Below are 21,647 nucleotides of genomic sequence, written 5' to 3'. Positions count from 1 at the left end.
TTGATCTTGTCTGTTTTGCTGATGTGGAAACTAAGGCACAGAATGAAAGGGACTTGCTGAAATGATCTCATTGCAAATTGATGTTTCAAAACCACCTCCAGGACTTAGTATTTTTCTGACCGCTAGTTTGCATTCAGACCACTAGACCATGCTTGCTTCGGTTATTTCGCAGTATTACAGGCTGTGGACCTAGGTCTGTGTCTGTCGTCAGCATTTTTTTTTTTTTACTATTTATCTGATTCAGTGACTTATTTTTTCTTTTTTTCAGGCTGTCTTCAGGCGAGGCAGGAAGAGGCAGTGGAGCTGGCCTCCGCACTGGGAGAGGCTGGATTTCCCGTCTCTCTGTGCTGAATGGCTGCGATGGCGCCCGCTCTCACTGACGCAGCAGCTGAAGCTCACCACATCCGATTCAAACTGGCTCCTCCATCCTCCACCTTGTCACCTGGCAGTGCCGAGAACAACGGCAACGCCAACAACATCCTCCTCACTGCCAACGGCACCAAACGGAAAGCCATTGGTGCAGAGGATCCCAGTGTAGATTTCCGTAATAACCCTACCAAGGAGGACCTGGGCAAGCTGCAGCCACTGGTGGCCTCTTACCTCTGCTCGGATGTAACATCAGTTCCTTCAAAAGACCCTTTGAAGCTGCAAGGAGTCTTCAACAAGCAGACCGTTCTTAAACCCCATTCTCTCTTATCACAGTCCCTTTTGAAAACAAACGATTTGTTGGGGAGACAGCCAGTGTTGGAGTTTTCTTTGGAAAATCTAAAGAACATGAGTACTAGTGGTCAGCCACCTCTTCCACAAGCACCTGTGAATGGCTTGGCTAAGAAATTGGCTAAAAGTACCAATGTAGACCATGAAAACTCCAGTTCACTGAATGGCGGGAAGCGTGTTCCCCTCTCGGCCACCCTCCAGGGTGTTGACCCTAACACTGCAGGGGGTTCTGAATCAGGGGACTTGAAGACGGGTTTGACCAATTGCACTCTTCCACACAGAAGCCTTGATGCTGAGCGCACAACTCCATTTAGCAATAATAGCACTGCAAACAAATCGTCCCTTAATTCTGCAGAGCAGCAGTTGGTGATTGAAGGAGGCGGTGGAGAGACTAGGTTGTTGTCTGGCGTAGATGCACACTCTGATTTTGGGAGTGGCAAGACAGAGGAGCAGAAATCTCCTCTGCCAGCTAGTCTCTTCGGTGCCATGGACTCTGACTTGAGGACAAGGGCACTGCTACGGCGGCAGGCGGACATTGAGAACCGTGCTCGCAGGCTGCAGAAACGCCTGCAGGTGGTGCAGGCCAAACAAGTAGAGAGACACATCCAGCAACAGCTGGGTGGCTTCTTAGAGGAGACTCTGAGCAAACTGCCAAACTTGGACTCTCTAAGGCATCGGAGCCAGCTGATGCTCACCCGCAAGGCAGAAGCTGCCTTGAGGAAAGCTGCAAGTGATACAAGTACGTCAGAAGGACTAAGTAGCTTCCTGAAGAGTGACACTCTTTCAGAGGAACTAGAGAAATTTACAGCCAGTGGGATGGCCAATTTGAGATCCAGTGAGCAAGCATTTGATTCGGATGTCACTGACAGCAGCTCAGGTGGGGAGTCTGACATTGAGGAGGAGGAACTGACCAAAGCAGAACCAGAACAGCATCATGTACCACTGTGAGTAATGTTGAAACTTTGCCTAATTCTATTGGGGTGAGGTGCAGTAAGGTGAGAAGGGATAGGAAAATGTGCCAGCTGTATTTTGAAGGATAATTTTTGATTTAAGAGTGTTTCATAGAAGGTTCTGGTAGTATCAATGTGCAAAGTTTGGCTTGCTTAACCTGCATAATCTTGTCTTAATTATTAGAGGGATTCTAGTTTTATATTTCTATAATGTGCAGCTGTATTTACTGTATTTTGACAGTGATTCTCAACCAGAGATATGGGAGAATGCAGAAATCTTGCAGGGGTTCATCAGCTCATCAAGGTATTAGTCTAATTTTACAAAAGGCTACAAGGAAAACTAGCAAAGTCAATACCAACTAAAACTTCATACAGATAACGACTGACTTATATTTCTGTATAAACTGTGTCATGTTTCTTAACCTCCTGGGGGTTATCATTTACTTAAGAACTATGTAGTAAAAATGAGAAAGTAAGTCAATTTTCAGTAATGTGCTGTGACTTTTTTTTTTTCTTTGCGTTTTTTTTTTTTTTTTTTTTTTTTTTTTTTTTGCGGGGGGTAAGCACGTTTTTAAGTGAGGTGGAATTTGTGGCACACAAGACAAAACAGCCTTCTGAAAGGGGTACAGTAGTTTGGGAAGGCTGAGAACTACTGACCTTTGGAATCTAATTGAAGGTCTCCTCATGAAGCTGTAGAACTAGGACTGTTTAGGGCATGGGTTCCCAAACTGGGGGGCATCCCCCCGAGGGAGTGTGAAGAACTTCCGAGGGAGCATGAGGCGACCCAGCCCCCCACACCGCTGTCAATCCCACCCCACGTTTTGCTGCTATTTTTTTGGGGCGGGGGGCGTGAGGTTTTTTCAAAAATCAAAAAGGTGGCGTGATGCCGAAAACTTTGGGAACCACTGGTTTAGGGCACCTACAGCACCCATACTTTTCATCCAATACTGCTGTGTGTGTGTGATTTTTTTTTTTTTTTTTCTCTCCTCTCCTAAAATTGCTCTTCGGTTGGATCTGTCCCTTCAAAGTGATATGTTCCACTGGGGCAATAGAGATCTTTCTTCATATGCTTAGCCAGTAACCTGTAAAAGATGGGCGGGATGTTATATTTATATATCTCTCAGTGTTGTTCAGGGTCTGCAGAATTTCCTTTTTAAAGAAAAGCATTTATCTCCTTAAAACTGTGAAAAGTATAAACTGATATATTCTAGAAAGCCTGAAACAATAGCTCTGAGAGCTCTGAACTCCACCTGTTCACTGTTAATCTCATTGACAGTCAGGTCAGGCTGTGTAGTTAATAGGACTATTAGCTGTAGTCATCACGGACTATTTGAGCAGATAGGAGGCACTGGGAATTGATGAAGTGAAAATGGAGAGGGGCAGGGAAGATGTTTGGAAGAAAGAGGAAATAGGGACCCAGTAGTGGTTTTCCTAAAGGTTAATGTTTTCTCATTCAGTGATTGCCACAATAACAAAATAACAAAAGCTAGATTATAACTTGGTCTCTATGCATACTTTCTACTAACATCAATGGGAGTTACTTTTGGATTGAAGAACCTATAAAGTCCTAAATTTATATCCCTAGTCCATAATTTAAAAATGGAAACTGGTCTCCACAGAATGACTCTGGAGTGTCAGAGTCAAGCAGCCATGTGGCTGGAAAACACCAGTACTTTAAAAGGTAAAATGTTCTCTTGAGAGAGTTTGATAATTGCCCTAATGTGGGACTGTTAATTACACCACATTGCTCCACAGTGGACTCCTCAGACCTCTAAGTGTGGTGCTAATACAGGTCCCTCAAGTACTTTTATCAATGGTAAAGATCAGTGTCTAGTAAAATATTATGTTCAAAAGTATCACCAGATTTTTGGTGAATTAAATGTGCAAAAAAAAAAAATCACTTTTGAACTGGTGAGTGTTTCTTTGTCCTATAGTGGTCAGTGCTGGAACTGGATTACAGGCTGGATCACCCGGTGATTATCCTATTCTTTTAATTCCTTCTAAATAATTTAATATTGGCCACTGTAGGAAGACCGGATACTGAGTTAAGTGGACCATTGGTCTGACACAGTATGACTATTGAAACAAAAGACAGGACTGTGCAGCTCTTTAAAGATTATAACAAGATGGTTTATTAGGTGATGAGCTTTTGTGGGCCAGACCAACTTCCTCAGATCAAATTGTGGAAGAAAATTGGCACAACCATATATACCAAAGGGATACTGAGTACTGAACATAAGAGTAAACTTTCTTGTGAATTGTTACCTTCAAAAAAGTTGCATGATAAATTTTCCATAATGAGGTTTAAACATAAATAGCACAATTAGTGCTGATATGGAGATAAGAACTTTTTCTGTTCCGGAAATTAATGTAGATTGGGCATAACATTGGTGCTATAGATTGTAGAGGAACACTTTGTGCTTTTATGCACTTTGTAATGTCCACACACAATATTTGTATTAGTATTGGTCATGAAGATGAAAATAGTACAATCATCAGGGCTTGACAAACCATGGCGAAAACCACTCGCCAGCCCCGTACTGTGCATACGCAAGACGCGCATTGTGCATGTGCGCGCTGCCGGTGAACGGGGCGGGTGGCTGAAATCTACTCGCCACGAGTACTCGGGGCGAGTAGATTCTATAGTTTGTCGAGCCCTGACAATTGTTATAGGAAGAGTGATTGTTTAGGTTCATCAGATTGTGACTTCTCAGATACCACAGCGCTCTAGTTTAGTGATATCAACCATTTCTGAAGCAATAGCCACGAAAATGGCTACTGCTATAAGAGAACTAGCTGCACTCAGCCACATTTGGCTAGTGGCTAGCGTGTTGGACACCACGGCTTTAGAGTTCTGGCTTCATAGATTACATAATTTCTTTGTAGCACAGTGAAACTTTTCATCTTTTTTGGGGGGGGGGGGGAAGATTGGGATATGTGGAAGAAGAGGTACTATGTTTTGTGATAAGTCTCAAGCGTGAGCTGCCTGATGAACCTTTCCATTCTTGTGAGGTTGTGTGGTGTGGTTGTGTGTGTGTGTGTTCCCTCCCTCCGCTGAAAGGTTTAGCGTTCATTTAAAAAAGACCTCCTCCCAATACTTTCCACAAGTATCACTGTTGGTGTATACAGGTCCTTGTGTCTGGTCTGGGTTCCCATAGTGCTGTCTGTGCCAATAAGTGTACAGGAATTATGCCTTCAGACACTTATCAGTGTTGTTTATGCTGGTGATCCTTGAGTGTCTTTGGGGGCAAAGTGTCTCTTGCCCCAGTAGTGTTAGTCAGGTCTAAGTGCTGGTTGATTCATGCGGGCTAAGTGTTGGAGCCAGACTCCTATGGTGCATTCAGCTGACAGCGTGACATCTCTAAATTAGGGATGTAAACAACTAGTTGAGTACGCAATAAACATATGTTTCTCTCCCCCCCCCCCCCCCCCGCCTCTGTCACTGAGGGCGGGGAACTTAAAAGCTGGTTCCTACTAGTGCCGTTTCCATGATGGGCAGAGGGGAGGCAGAGGTGTAGTGGTGGACCGAGCACAAGTTGGGAATCAGCTGTCCCAGCTCGGGCTCTGTCCCAGACTGTGCTGCCATCAGGCTCTTCATACATTTGAAAAGCAGAGGCGCAGCACCTGAGACCGGGTGGGAGCCAGGACAGCTGATTTCCGGCTGGTCTGCAGTTTTCCCCCTTATCAAGTAGCCAATGGATTACTTGATTAGCTGATTCAACGCAATTTAACATCCCTACTCATGAACACATTATGCTTGTGTTCATTGGGACCTGATAACCCTTAGCATTATCAGAATTCAGAGTCATTAGGGCCAGCTGCCTCCTAGAATATTGTTGGAATGGTCTTATTCTATCCACAAATGAAAAAAAAATTGTTAAACATTCTTAAACACAATATTATCCATCAGTTATTCAGAAAATTCGATTTCTAGATGAGGAAACTGAGGCATGAAATGGTAACATTCTCCTGGTAACCAAGTAACTAGTAGAGCTAGGAATGGAACGCCAAAACTTAACTTCTTGCTCAGTGTCCTTTTCACTGACTGTGCATTGAGTTTGTGGAGTTTTTCTTTGTGGTGGTGACTTTCTCCTCTCGTGGAGTCGGTTTCCGGTGAATGAGAGTCTCAAACCTAAATGCACCTTTTGAAGGAGGAATTTTTCTACATCGCTGATGTTAAAGATCTTTGGGGAAGGCATGAACTTGGCGTAACTAAAAAATTACAGTCCGCTCTTCCTCCTCCTGATCGCATTGTCTGAGCAATGGTGTTGCTGGGAAGGCCGTATCAAAAGGGTTTCATGGCTTTGACATCATGGTGTACAATTAAAAGCGATCAAATCCCATGTTGTCTGCAGCTTAAAAAGCAGCTTCCACTCTCAGCTAGAGGCAGGATTGAAAAAATCATTGTGTGTAAAACAGCCATATTCATTCTGTTTTGCAACATTTTTACTTTCTTCTACCTATTCTGTTCAGTTTTGGCCCTATATGTCATCACTGTGTGGAAGTGTTTGCAGGAAGTAAGCTTTTCTGTCCCGATTCTGTAGTAGAGGAATCCTGCACAATCATAGAATCATAGAATAATAGGACTGGAAGGGACCTCGAGAGGTCATCGAGTCCAGCCCCCCGCCCTCAAGGCAGGATCAAGCTCCGTCTACACCATCCCTGACAGATGTCTATCTAACCTGTTCTTAAATATCTCCAGAGAGGGAGATTCCACCACCTCCCTTGGCAATTTATTCCAATATTTGACCACCCTGACAGTTAGGAATTTTTTCCTAATGTCCAATCTAAACCTCCCCTGCTGCACTTTAAGCCCATTACTCCTTGTCCTGTCCTCAGAAACCAAGAGGAACAAATTTTCGCCTTCCTCCTTGTGACACCCTTTTAGATATTTGAAAACCGCTATCATGTCCCCCCTTAATCTTCTTTTTTCCAAACTAAACAAGCCCAGTTCATGAAGCCTGGCTTCATAGGTCATGTTCTCTAGACCTTTAATCATTCTTGTCGCTCTTCTCTGTACCCTTTCCAATTTCTCCACATCTTTCTTGAAATGTGGCGCCCAGAACTGGACACAGTACTCCAGCTGAGGCCTAACTAGTGCAGAATAGAGCGGCAGAATGACTTCACGAGTTTTGCTTACAACACACCTGTTGATACAACCTAGAATCATATTTGCTTTTTTTGCAACAGCATCACACTGTTGACTCATATTCAACTTGTGGTCCACTATGACCCCTAGATCCCTTTCCGCCATGCTCCTTCCTAGACAGTCGCTTCCCATCTTGTATGTATGGAACTGATTGTTCCTTCCTAAGTGGAGCACTTTGCATTTCTCTTTATTAAACCTCATCCTGTTTACCTCTGACCATTTCTCTAACTTGCTAAGGTCATTTTGAATTATGTCCCTATCCTCCAAAGAAGTCGCAACCCCACCCAGTTTGGTATCATCTGCAAACTTAATAAGAGTACTCTCTATCCCAATATCTACATCATTGATGAAGATATTGAACAGTACGGGTCCCAAAACAGACCCTTGAGGAACTCCACTTGTTATCCCTTTCCAGCAGGATTTAGAACCGTTAACAACAACTCTCTGACTACGGTTATCCAGCCAATTATGCACCCACCTTATCGTGGCCCTATCTAAGTTATATTTGCCTAGTTTATCAATAAGAATATCATGCGAGACCGTATCAAATGCCTTACTAAAGTCTAGGTATATGACATCCACCGCTTCTCCCTTATCCACAAGGCTCGTTATCTTATCAAAGAAAGCTATCAGATTAGTTTGGCATGACTTGTTCTTCACAAACCCATGCTGGCTATTCCCTATCACTTTATTACTTTCCAAGTGTTTGCATACGATTTCCTTAATTACCTGCTCCATTATCTTCCCTGGGACAGACGTTAAACTGACCGGTCTATAATTTCCTGGGTTGTTCTTATTCCCCTTTTTATAGATGGGCACAATATTTGCCCTTTTCCAGTCTTCTGGAATCTCCCCTGTCTGCCATGATTTTTCAAAGATCATAGCTAAAGGCTCAGATACCTCCTCTATCAGCTCCTTGAGTATCCTGGGATGCATTTCATCAGGACCTGGTGACTTGCTGACATCTAACTTTCCTAAGTGATTTTTAACTTGTTCTTTGTGTATCCTATCTTCTAAACTTACCCTCTCTCTGCTTGTATTCACTACGTTAGGCACACCTCCAGACTTCTCGGTGAAGACCGAAACAAAGAAGTCATTGAGCATCTCCGCCATTTCCAAGTTCCCTGTTACTGCTTCTCCCTCCTCGCTAAGCAGTGGGCCTACCCTGTCCTTGGTCTTCCTCTTGCTTTTAATGTATTTATAAAAGGTCTTCTTGTTTCCCTTTATGCCTGTAGCTAGTTTGATCTCATTTTGTGCCTTTGCCTTTCTAATCTTGCCCCTGCATTCCCGTGTTGCTTGCCTATATTCATCCTTTGTTAGTTGTCCTAGTTTCCATTTTTTATATGACTCCTTTTTTATTTTGAGATCATGCAAGATCTCCTTGTTAAGCCAAGCTGGTCTTTTGCCATATTTTCTATCTTTCCTACACAGCGGAATTGTTTGCTTTTGGGCCCTTAACAACGTCCCTTTGAAATACTTCCAACTCTCCTCAGTTGTTTTTCCCTTCAGACTTGCTTCCCATGGGACCTTACCTACAAGTTCTCTGAGCTTATCAAAATCTGCCTTCCTGAAATCCATAACCTCAATTATGCTGGTCTCCCTTCTACCTTTCCTTAAGATCATGAACTCTATTATTTCGTGATCACTGTCCCCTATACTGTCTTCCACTTTCAAGTTCTCAACTAGTTCCTCCCTATTTGTTAAAACCAAATCCAGAACAGCTTCTCCTCTGGTAGCTTTTTCAACCTTCTGAAACAGAAAGTTGTCTCCAATGCAGTCCAGAAACTTATTGGATAGCCTGTGCCTCGCTGTGTTAGTTTCCCAACATATGTCTGGATAGTTGAAGTCCCCCATCACCACCAAATCTTGGGCTTTGGATAGTTTTGTTAATTGTTTAAAAAAGGCCTCATCCATCTCTTCCACCTGGCTAGGTGGCCTGTAGTAGACTCCTAGCATGATATCACCCTCGTTTTTTACCCCTTTTAGCTTAACCCAGAGACTCTCTACACAGCTATCTCCTACGTTCATCTCCACTTCAGTCCAAGTGTGTACATTTTTAATATACAAGGCAACCCCTCCTCCCTTTTTTCCCTGTCTGTCCTTCCTGAGCAAGCCGTACCCTTCCATACCAACATTCCAATCATGCGTCCCATCCCACCAGGTTTCTGTAATACCAATGATATCATAGTTGTATTTATTGGTTAGCAATTCCAGTTCTTCCTGCTTATTACCCATACTTCTCGCATTTGTATATAGGCATCTAAGATACTGATTTGATCTTGCCTCCCTGTTGTGCCCTGACCCTCCTTTCTCCTTGCCATTATAGGCCGTAGTCCCCCCCATTTCCAACCCATCTCCCAGTCCCGCACATTCAGCACTTACCTGTGGGCTTTGCTCACCTGCCCCCGACAAACCTAGTTTAAAGCCCTCCTCACAAGGTTAGCCAGTCTGTGTCCAAACAAGGCCTTCCCGCTCCTGGAAAGGTGAACTCCATCTCCGCCAAGCAGTCCTTCCTGGAAGAGCACCCCGTGATCAAGGAAGCCGAATCCCTCCTGGCGACACCATCGTCGCAGCCAGGCATTCACCTCCAGGATGCACCTCTCTCTGCCCGGGCCCCTACCTTTGACAGGAAGGATAGAAGAGAATACCACCTGCGCTCCAAACTCCTTCACCCGTACTCCCAAAGCCCTGTAGTCACACTTGATCCGCTCAGTGTCACACCTGGCAGTATCATTTGTGCCCACGTGGATGAGTAGCATGGGGTAGTAGTCAGAGGGCCGGATAATCCTCGACAATGCCTCCGTAACATCTCGGATACGGGCCCCTGGCAGACAGCATACCTCTCGAGATGAGCTGTCAGGGCGACAGATGGGTGCCTCCGTTCCCCTCAGAAGAGAGTCTCCAACCACCACTACCCTACGTTTCCTCCTCGCAGTGGTGGCAGGAGACTGCTCAACCTTGGTGGTGCAAGGCCTGGTCTCCTCCACTGTGGGGGATGACTCCTTTTCTCCTGCTGAAAGTAAAGTGTAACGGTTATGTAACAACACAGTGGGAGGGTTAGGAGCAGGGGTGGAACACTGCCCGCTGCCGGAAGTAACCAGCTGCCAGTGCTCACCCTGCACCACTGCCTCCTCCATAAGTGGCTGGTCAACAGTCCCACATCCTACGACAGTGACCTCCGTGGACTCCACAGGAATACTGTCCAGGAATTCCTCATGGCTTCGAATGCTCCTCAGCCTGGCCACCTCCTCCTGTAGCTCTCCCACCTGCTGCCTGAGAGATTCCACTAGCAGGCACCTTTCACAATGGTTGTCTCCCCCAGCCTGGAGATCACTCAGTGGGAATTGCAAGCCACAAATACAGCAAGACCACCCCAGGACCTGGGTAGAGGCATCCATGCTCAGGTTCTCTGTCTGGATACAGGCACAGGTGGAGGAGACAGGAGAAGTACTGGCACAAGCGCTTCGGGTCTTCATCACCATGGCACAAGCGCTTCGGGTCTTCATCACAACCCACAATGGTGGGTTGTTTTCCAACAACAACAACAAAAAAGGGAGAATTATTGACTTTGTAATACTGCTTCTCTGACAATCTCAAAATAGGATTCTGACTTGCCCTTCAGAGTTTGAGGAGGCTTTCGGGGCACTTGCAAAGCCATTTGTGGCCTGGCACAATGGACTCATCCATTTATTTTTTTATTTTTTTTAAATAAAAGGAAGACTATTTATTCTTTCATGAAGTGAAACGTTTAGCAAAACTCATGTTCCTTTCAAGAGAAGGAAACTGGTGGAGTGTTTAGGGTCATTCGAGGTACTAGTCACTGCATATCAATGGGGTAGAGCTCTTGAACCTTGTTTCTGTGCACAAGAGACATGATTCCCTGGCGTGAGAACCCTGCAGGAAGGTAAGTAAATTCTTTTTCATTTGAGTCTGTGCTGAAACAGATGTCTAAAAAGCCTCGTAAAACATCTTCAAAACAAGTTTGTAATAATTATATAAGCAAGCGCAGCTTTGCATAGATCTTGAATTAAGACTCTTTGGTGCAAGTGTACTAAAATGTCCCCTATTTATATTCTGCAAATTACCAGTTTAGTTACCATTTATTTTTTTCCTGAGGGTTCTAGTTTTCAAGGTGAGAATAGCAGTGTATTTATGAAAATGGCACTGAAGATTGATTATGGTTATCGCTCATCTCCTATGTATTTTTGGATGTTCTTCAAGTTGTGCAAAGTCTTCATGTGTACTGTCAAAAACTGTAAGTATGGAATGGAAGACCCAGTGCAAAACTGCTTGTAATTTCAACTCTTGAAGTTGAGTCATTCAGTGGATTTAGTCATTCAGAGGGTTTTGAGGATCGTTGTCCAGTCAGTGCTGCTTCTGTCTATCATTGGCTGTGCCCACCCTTGAATCCCTTGTTCTGGCACCATGTTTGGTTGCGGTGAGACTGTCTACATTCCAGACTTGATTGATGCAAGCAGGTTATGTTGATGTGTAGCTGCTGAAGTTTATGCATTGCTCGGGCATGGGCATACTTGGCTGCTTGCATTGATGCTGCAAGTACTTACCAGCTGCATGCCCTATGCTGCTGTCCAGCACAGTGCCTTTTGGGAAACTTTCGTAAGGTGGTGTGGGATAGAAATTGTGTGCCCAGGAATCATAGGGAGTCAGGTTCCCAATATGCAGTATTCTTTATTCATGCAGCCATTGATTTACCCCTCTCCTCCCCCACTAATTTTTCCACCTTTTTTTGGGAGGGGGGGGGAACCTCACAAACCTGCACAGTACTCTTCAGTGTCTACCATCTCTGACAGAGAGACATGGAGTCTGCAGAGCTCTGCACTGCTCATAAGCTTTGCAAATACAGGATGTGACATTTCTTCCATATTTTCAGGAAGTAGTGCAACAATGGAGGGACATGATTTCTTCAAGGACAACTTGAAGGACACTGAAGATGATTTCGAGGTTGTAGGTGGTCTTTGAGCAACTGACAGTGCAGCCCTGCTTGTGGGTCTGAGAAATGAGCACTGACTGATGGGACCGCATTTTCATGCAGGTTTGCGACAATGAGTAGAAGCTGCTGAACTTTTGGATGCCAAAGGGCACATAGTGATTGTGTGCTTGCTTCAGTCCTCCAGGGCAGAGACCTAGAACGTGGGCTTCATTGACTGTGATCACCACTCACTTTTCCATGATCAGGAAGCTTGAAATGCTGGATTGTTACCTTTGAGTGGCAAATCATTTTTGAAAGTGGAAAACCCCTAGTAGGGGATGTGGTTATGTATGTGTGCAGGGCTGTTACTCTGGGTGATAGGCAGGACTGTTGCAGTAATAGGGCTCTCAAACTGTGGTGGTATGAAAGATGGGTGTGCACATCCTTTATTTGCAAGCATTATTTGTTGTCCAGGGACACTTCAGAGAACGTACTTGACACTTTAAGAACATAGGACTGTACAAAACGGTGCAGGCAGTGGCATTCTTTTCTGGCTGCGGATTACCAGTGGTGATTGTTGGGAGCCTAGTCTACCTCTTGGTCCCTTGCTCATGAAACTGTACGCTGACTTCCTCAATAGCAGTTGCTGCTTCTTATTCTAGGAGGGGTGGGTGAGATTTTGTGGCCTGCACTGTGCAGAGGGTCAGACTAGATGATCATAATGGTCCCTTCTGACCTTAAAGTCTATGAGTCTGAGATGCAGAATGACTATTGAATGCCCTTTTGGAAGATTCAAGGCATATTGATAATGATTACTTAAGATGGGATCTCTGTTAATAAAATATTCCAGTGACAACAGCTGCCATTACATACGGTGAGCCAAAGGGTTAAAAGTTGCAACCAGAGTGGAGAACAGAGCTGGAAGGGCTTTCCCTTTAAAAAAAAAAAAAAAAAAAAATCTCAACATGGAGCTCTTGTCGTTGAGGGAGGCTTTGAGAGACCTTTAATGGGCAGCCACGATAGCATTGGAGTGTTCCCTGGGTGTGAAGTAGGGATGTAAAAATCCCATTTAATGTGATTAATCAGTTAAACGTGATGTTTAACCGATTAAACGGAGGTGGGAGCCCTCTGTTTGGCTGGAGCAGCCCCCTGCCAATGGTGGGTGGGAAGCTGCTGCAGCCCCCACCTATTAACCAGAACTGGTAAGCATGGTGCTTTTACCAGTTAACCTTTCACATCCCTAGTGTAGAGCTTTCGATGCTGCTAAAATGTATGTAGTGCTTGCTGTACATTTGACACAGCTGTGATGGGCATAGGTCAGTGTATGTGAAGCTGTGGTTTTCCTGTGTGTCCCCCTCCCTATGGATTGGTAGGCGTAAGCATCATGGCTGGCATCCTATGTGAAGGAAGTGTAGGGAACAGCTACCACAGAGTTCTTTGAGGATTGCAAAGGGTGGTGGAGTTTGGGAATTTTGGATCTCTTGGCCAACTGGTGTCTGCAGCATTTCTGGTTGGGGGTTTGTGCCCCCCCTCCCCCCTCCCCCAGTTGACTGAGGCGACCCACTGTGAATTTTCCCCTCTGTGTCCTCCTTGAACTCCTGGGCCTTTCTTCGGTCCTCTTTCCTTCTCTGTTCTGTTGGCCATATTGGTCCCACGAGTTTTAGTCACTGTCCAGTGAAGTACTGGCTTGCTGAATTTTGACGACAATGTCCTTTCTAGTCCCCTCCATATTTGGTAGGTGCTCTGGAATGGACGCCCTCACTGCTTCTGTGGCAGAGTCTGCTAATAAACAGATGTCATTGGATTTCTAGTCACAAGAGAAATGGAAAGTGTTTCAGAACTCCTTTTCCTTATCCCCATAAACACTAAATAAGAAATGCTTTGTAGTACGTTGGCACAGCATTGTAGTACGTTGGCACAGCACTGGTGAACATGACCCACCGGGCTGAAGTCTCTCTTGTTCAAGTAATCCATTGAAACAATGTTTCTATTGTGTGTAGCAATACGGTTTCAGTCCTTATTCTGTGGGTATGAGGTGAGGCAATGGCACTAAATATTGACACTACAGCCGGTCCCCGAGTTGCGAACAGTCGACTTACGACCGTTCGCAATTACAACCAAAAGTGTCGTAAATGGCTGACCCCGAGTTACGAACACGATCCGTGCTTACGAACAGCGCGGTCATGTGTAACTTAATGAGGTCTGACTTACGAACAAACCGAGTTACTACCAGTTGCTTGGTCCGTAACCGGTTCGTAAGTCGGAGACAGGCTGTACTTTCAATAGGAGGCGGTGGTTTTTGCTGATACCTCACTCCTGCAGGTCACAAAGAACACAGCTGTTACTGACAGTGCTACTACAGTGGTATTAACTGAATTCACTGCAGAGTGGAGTAGGGAAGTGTAGTAACTACTACAGAGGAAGAAATAAGGCAGCCATCCCTTCAAGCTGTTGGGAAAGGATCGCAGAGTTTCTTCATGGAGGTTGCATTGGGACCTCAGGAGGATATAAGGATGCCCTGTGTATGTAAATAAAGTGTAGTGCATGTATCCTGCCTTTCTCCCTCCAGGCCTAACTCAACAGGGAAATGAAAAACAGAAACCAACTTCTGTTTTTTGATGCGCATCTACCTCTTCTTGTACAAGTGAAGCAGTGAAAAGTAGATACCTGTGCTTTTTGTCTTGGATATGAGCCAGGTGCCATCTTTATATGTAAACCTGTAAGGCAGAGTGGATGCACATGCTCATTTGAGGCGTCTTCACCTTCATTGAACTTGTTTAAGCTTGGTAGGTAGACTGGTAGAGTCCTGAACATTTTATTGACCTACCTAGCTTTATGGTATGCCAACTGCAGTCCCTTGGTTTTTAACGTGGTTACCGCTACTAATCTTACCCCTTTGTGTGCACCTCCATACAGTCTTTCTGTAGATGTCCATACTTAGGGCTGGTCCATGACTTTGCAAGCACGGCTTTTTCCTGAGCTTTTACTTCCTGTCTGCTCTAAGCAGGAGCATGCTTGTTGTGTGCAGCTGGCATGGCTGGTTAGGCAGTTGCACACCACAATGGTGAGCTGCTGCTAGAAGACTGCAAGGGTTGACTCAGCGCTTCATTGGCTTGAGTAAATTGACCATAGTGCCATACCATATGAGGTGTTTTTACTGTGATTGCTGTAATGGGAAACTTGCATTGACTGGAGACAAATTTTAGTGTAGAGGCATGCACGATAGGGATGTGAAAGTTAACTGGTTAGCCAATTCAATGGGATTTTACATTGCTAATGCACAAAAAGGTTGCCACATGATAGCTTCCTTTGATGCAATTGGTAGTGTAGCCAGGCCTTGGATGTGATGATGGAATAAGCATGGTTCATGTCTGAATAGGAGTCTAGAGTCCTTGCTGCTTGGATAGAAGTTATTTTAATTAAACTATTCAAACTTCATTCCAACAAACAAGCTTTTACAGAACCCAAGACTTGCAACAATATTCATGTTTAACTTAAAAAAAAAAAAATCCCGCGGAACATCTTAAATCCAATCTTTCTTTCACGTTTTGTCTACGCTTAGAGTGGTGCATCAGCACAGCTGCAGCACTTAGTGAAGATGGGCAACCTATGCCAGCAGGAGAGCTTCTGTTGGCTGAGGTACTTAACCTCCCTGAGAGGCAGTACCTAAGATGGGAGAAGCTCTTCTGTTGACATAGTGCTATATACATAGGGGATTGGGTTGATATAGCTGCATCACTTAGAGGTGTAGATGTTCCACATCTCCAAAGGACTTGGACAACTATGTTAGTTGTACTGACATAATTTTGTAGCGTAGACTAGGGCTAAGTCAATATTAATGGCTCAGACATTGAGGTAGTCTAGGAAAGTGAAAATTATACAACCTGAGCAATGAAGATATAATAGTATGTCACTCCATCAGTGAAAAGTAAACTAGGCTCGAATTTTGTAAATATTACCTTTAAAATATCCAGAGACAAGTTATAATACCTAATTCTAAAATATCCAAGAAACTGAAGAATTGTCACTTCCAGAATCTAAGATGGTGTTTGTATCAAGCAACAGATTGCATGTGTGTGCTCTCTCTCGCCTTTATTTGTGTGGGGGAGAGCGAGGGGGAGGAAGAAGCTTAAAACATAAACCTTACTCCTGCCACTGTATATGGAGACTTACCAAGATTAAACTGGAGCCTGTTTTTCTTCTCTTGTGTTGAAGTAGTCCGTTTACAATGGGGAATGGGGGAGAGAAATTTCCATCAACTTGTGTCTAACGTACCTAATGTACAGTATGGAATCTTGTCCCTTGTATTCTGATTTGATGACGAGGTCATCCTGGATTGCCCTATGCGTGCTAATTTGGGATTCACAGTAGAAAGGATGTCTATTCCTAGCCCAACCCTGGGAGCTGTCTTCTCATGAAGAAGAAATAGAATGGGGTTCCCTCTTGCAGAAGGCTAGGTGAAAATTCCTAAGAGATTTCTGGGGACATAGCAGGGTACCTTGGTTTTACTGCTTGCTTGATAATGTCCCTCTAAATGGTGGAGGTCTTAGTGGCGTTCTCTCAGATCAGTAATTTTAGGGTTTTGCAGCTTCCTTCCTAGACAGGCAAAAAGAAAAACGGACTGGGGTTTCCTTTTTCTTGTAGTGAGATTTCCCCAGACACAAGTGAGATTTGACAGTAATTTTAATGTAGAGGCACTTTAATGTAATAAGAGCTTGCTTATTAAAAGTGAGTACTTGATAGGGATGCAGTCAAGTAGTTGCTCTCTCCACCCCCCACTTGCTGCCTCTATCAGAAAGAGGCAGCGGGGGGGGGGAGGGGGAAAAGGAGAGGAAGTTGGCGGGGGGGGGTGGGGTGGGAACCAGGGTTAGAAGCAGGTTCCCTCCAGCTGTGTGGGAGGGGGTGTTTCACCTTTGAAATGTGCAAGAGTCCCCGCTGGGGCTCTTTTACAGTTCAAAGTGGGGTGTGTTGGTCCCAGGCTCCACACTGTGTTTCAGTCTATGAAATGCACAAGAGCCCCTGCTGGTGCTCCTGTACCTTTCTAAGGCGGAACGCCATGCTAGTCCTTATCGACTAATTGAATGGTCGATGGAAATCCCATTGACTAGTCAATTAGTTAAGTGAAAGTTAACATCCTTAGTACCTGACTCCCACCCCACTAATAGTTTCTCTGCAGTGCTCTATTCTTTGTACTATTCTTGTGTGTTTTTACCTGTGGTACTGTTCTCCTCCTCCTTTTATATTTCAATTCTGTATATCACCTAGAAAAGCTCCATTCTGTAGCCCATGGCCTTCACGAGGGAGTGGAACAATATGATCTAAAGGAGGTGGTAGTTGTGCGAAAGATCAAGTGGCTGGGGATGGAGTGAAAAGCTGCCAGGGCAGAACTCCAAAGGGTTTGACAGAAAAGGAAACCAGACAGAACACTGCTGACCCGTAAAAGTAAGAGATGATGGGACTGCAGGTATTGGTGAATGGAATGGGAAAAGGGATCAGGGAAGGGAAGTGAAAGTATTAAAAGGGAAGAAGAGAAAACAGCTGGGAAAAGGAAGAGAAGCCATACTCCTTTAGAGCCCTTGGGAGAAGGTGAAAACTGGCTGTTTGTGGTGATAGGTGAGTTAGTGTCAAAATATCTGGTTTGGGGACTAGATCCAGCTTGCTTATTATATTTTTAGAGAATTGGAAGATCCCGCAACATGCGTAATCACTACATTGTTTAAAAAAATTATAGACTGTGTGGTTGCAACGATAGCATTTGACCTATTTGTAATGGATTCAGTGGCACCTGCAGTATCATGCAGCTAGCATGAAGAACTCGAACCATTCCCCCTCCTTCCCAGCTCTTTCATCATTGATGTGATTAAAGCCTAACGGCACTAATCACTTCACCATGTAAGATAGGGAAGAGGGTGGGAGTGAATGGGATTTGAGGAGTTGCAGGCGTGATGGGAAAGCTCCAAGATAAAAGAAACAATTGCTATTTCTGCCCTTTATCATTTTTTTTTCTGAAGTCATAAGAGTGAGCCTACTTCACCACCTGATAATGAGGAATGAAATGATTAAAAGTAGTCTGTGTATATGAAGGCTCTATTCTATTTTCAGTATACAAATTTCACTCTAACAGTAGAAGACTCTGATTGTATGGCATATATAGACATGAATGTATACCTTAGTGCACAGATTCTAAAGAAGTATGATGACCTTCTCAGTAGAATGGATTTGTGACATGAGTTCAATTGTGTTTCTTTAGGAGCGAAGTACAACTTTTTGTTTTGGATGTGAGGGTAACTTATAAGAAGGGGAGAACTAGAGACCTAATGTTGAGTAAGACTTCTGTTTATTGCTGGGCATGGAATTAGGTTAGCAGAGGCATGTAGCTGTAAAATGTCACAATGGTAAGTCACCCCCAATGATAAGAGTTTAATGGTAGATTCAAGACTCTTGGGGCATGTTTACACTACGCAGAAGATCAGTGCTGTCACGGTTCATCTTCCAGGGTTTGATTTAGCGGGTACTCCTGCTTCTCCTGCAAAAGTACGATGTAAGATGGATAGAAAGCTGGCTAGACTGTCGGGCCCAACAGATAGTGATCAACAGCTCAATGTCATGTTGGCAGGTGGCTTCTACCTGAGTGTCCCAAGGGTCGGTTCTGGGACCAGTTTTGTTCAATATCTTTATTAATGACCCGGATGAAGGGATGGAATGCACCCTAAGCAAGTTTGCAGAATACACTAAGCTAGGGGGAAAGATAGATATGCTGGAGGGCAGGGATAGGGTTCAGAGTGACCTAGACAGATTAGAGGATTGGGCCAAAAGAAATCTGATGAGGTTCAACAAGGACAAGTGTTACAGGCTGGGGACCGACTGGCTAAGTAGCAGTTCTGCAGAAGAGGATGAAAACCTGGATATGAGACAACAGGATGTCCCTATAGCCAAGAAGGCTACAGGCATATTAGGGTGCATTAGGAGGAGCCATTGCCAGCAATCTAGAGAAGTGATTATTCCCCTTTATTCAGCTCTGGTGAGGCCACATCTGGAGTATTGTGTCCAGTTCTGGGCCCCCCACTATAGAAAGGATGTGCACGCATTAGGGGAGGTCCAGTGGAGGGTGGCCAAAATGATGAGGGGGCTGGAGCACATGACCGAAGAGGAGAGACTGAGGGATCTGCAAAAGCAGCGAGGAGTCCTGTGGCACCTTGTAGACTAACTGAAGTGTTGGAGCATAAGCTTTCGTGGGCAAAGACCCACTTCGTTAGATGCATCTGACGAAGTGGGTCTTTGCCCACGAAAGCTTATGCTCCAACACTTCAGTTATTCTACAAGGTGCCACAGGACTCCTCGCTGCTTTTGCAGATTCAGACTAACACGGCTACCCCTCTGATACTTGAGGGATTTGGGTTTGTTTAGTCTGCACAAGAGAAGAGTGAAGGGGGATTTGATAGCCGCCTTTAACTGCCTGAAGGGAGGGTCCAAAGAGGATGGAGAAAGGCTGTTCACAGTAGTGATGGATGGCAGAACAAGGAGCAATGGTCTCAAGTTACAGTGGGAGAGATCTAGGTTGGATATTAAAAAAAGCTATTTTATTAGGAGGGTAGAGAAGTACTAGAATGAGTTAGCTTGGGAGGTGGTGGAATCGCCATCCCTAGAGGTTTTTAAGTCTTAGCCTGACAAAGCCCTGGCTGGGTTGATTTAGTTGGGATTGGTACTGCCTTGATCAGGGAGCTGGACTTGACCTGAGGCGTCTTCTGGCTCTGTGACTTCAGCTACATAATTTACATAGCTAGTGTTGCATATCTTTCTTTGATCTTCCTAGTGTAGATGAGGCCTTATTGTAGGGAAGCACTTTGATGCTTTCTTCCCCAGCTAAAAACCTTTTCCTGCTAATACTGTTGGCAGGAGGTAAAAACTGGCCATTTACATAGCTTGTGTTTGCTAGTTCTCTAAAAATGCAGAAATATGTTCTAGAGATTTGATTTCCTTACTAGAATATTTTTGCCTTTTTCCTTTGGTTCTTTCTCTTTCTCCGCAAATGTTTTGGTTGCACTAGCTTAGCTGCAGTACTGCACTCCACTTCACTTCCAGCTGGGGGAAAAATGTTTTTCTTGCTAAACTTGGCACTCCCCCAGCAGATTTTTCCACATAGTACGTTTTGGGCCCATCCTCAGTATGATGACTCTGATTTTAAATGCTTGGCAAGCAGTACAGCTTTGCTGGGCCATCTTTGGTTAAAATGCAATAGCAGTGCAGAATTGGGGCATGTTACGTAGTTCTCACATTCAGCATCTTTGAATGAAATGGAGATTTCAAGTGGAAGCATGTACTTACACATTAGAGACTGCAAAAACAGTAGGTTGTTCTTCCTTTAACCTTACTCCTGATAGATTACTTTTAGAACATCTCAAGTTTTTACTGTAACTAGTAAGTAGCTTGAGCAGTGGTCATCCTGTGTGGATGGGCGCTGTACAAGAACCTACTGTAGACAAATAAATGTTTTGTTCAAGGTATCTGTTGACTTGGACAAAAATACACCTAAGAACTGAGCATAGTGGAATTCCAGTGTCTGTTGTAGGACTAGTGATATGGGTGAGGAGAGCCATGTAAGGTATGTATTAATGGGAGTGGGGTAAGAATGCTACCTGTATTGAATAAGGGAAAAGGTGAAGATTTGGTCCCCCAACTTTATTTCCTATGTTCCTGTTTTGTCACCAATGATCTGTCACAAGCATGCCATATAATAGTTGAAATCAAGCCTCTAAGGCTTTTTTCCGGGTGATAATGCTGAAAGTAGGTTAGTGGAATTACTGTGGCAGTACCTATTTGTTTTTGCAACCAGCTACTAGTGATTAAGGGGGGAGAGAATCACATTAGTGTTTTCTCTTGATGTCTCTACTGGTCACAGGGCAACGATGTTACATTTTGTGGCTGAAGAGTCATCTGCCAAATTCTACCTCACCTGTTCAAATATAACCTATAACTCAGTATTAGTATGGTGTTTATTATGAGAAACATAGTAATGGAATAGTACATGGCATATAAACATGTAATTGATGTAATTTTCACCGGTTACTCGTTTAAAAAATATATGCTTTTTAACATCCCTAAAGTATGTAACTGGTACTCTTATGAGACCCACTGTCTATTAGTGCATGGGCAAAACTGTCCTTTCTCGTATCGTTTGGGTCATTCTGTAGTAGATGGAGAATTTGCTTAAGGTAACTGGTGGAATTGCAGGTCTCAAATGCAGTGGATTATTCTGTGCTGGATTACGGTGTGAATGGAATCTTTCTAGTTGGACATGGAGTTGGACGGCACTTATATTTGTACAGAACATACATTTTAATTGCCAGTTAGTGGACTAGACATATCTTTTACTATGTCAGTTGGATGGTTTTCTCAGATGAAGGGAGACTTGCCTTTCACATGTTCATAGGATGTCAGTTCAGCTTTTTCAGATGTGTTCTACTTCTGACAATTGTCATGAGGACAACACTTAAGTTTTGAGGGTAGCCTAGACATAACATAAACTGGTGCTTAAAGTGTCCCAAAGTTGGACAGAGGCTCTGCATGAATTGGATATAGAAACTTTTTTTTCAGAAATCTGACTTGAAGTAGTTTTTGAAGAAACAAATGCATCAGTGTAGTTTGCTCATTTTGATTTAATAATCTAATAAGTGGTGAGTTTTATTTACTCTTAAGATATCTAACCACTGAATTTGTGAGTATTCTTGATATTTTTCTTACTCTTTTTCTCTTTGCAGCAGAGATAGTCTTGCACGTTGACATTTCAGTAGCTTCCATAGCAACATATAAGGCTGTAAGTAACGAGTTGCAGTTTAACTACTTCACTTGTATAAAGGATAACTTTCCACAATATTAACTAACAGAAAAGTGAATTAGAGGT

General features: G+C 43.9%; 1 protein-coding gene across 4 annotated transcripts in view; it reads left to right on the top strand.

The window, feature by feature from the left end:
* Positions 1 to 21,647, top strand: part of KANSL1 (KAT8 regulatory NSL complex subunit 1) — a 174,889-nt gene that overhangs the window by 28,290 nt on the left and 124,952 nt on the right. For 3 of the 4 annotated variants that reach the window (XM_075911136.2, XM_075911135.2, XM_075911138.2), the window contains 2 exons: positions 269 to 1,661; positions 1,909 to 1,971. In XM_075911136.2, coding sequence (XP_075767251.2) covers positions 352 to 1,661; positions 1,909 to 1,971 — 1,373 coding nt within the window. In that variant the 5' untranslated portion in view covers positions 269 to 351. The remainder of the gene's footprint in view (positions 1 to 268; positions 1,662 to 1,908; positions 1,972 to 21,647) is intronic. The other variant, XM_075911139.2, reaches the window with a different exon arrangement.

This window comes from Pelodiscus sinensis, chromosome 29 (assembly GCF_052426305.1).
Source record: "Pelodiscus sinensis isolate ZL-2025 chromosome 29, ASM5242630v1, whole genome shotgun sequence".
Taxonomy (NCBI): domain Eukaryota; kingdom Metazoa; phylum Chordata; order Testudines; family Trionychidae; genus Pelodiscus; species Pelodiscus sinensis.
Note: the sequence above shows the minus strand (reverse complement) of the source record. Positions and strands in the feature narration are given on the sequence as shown.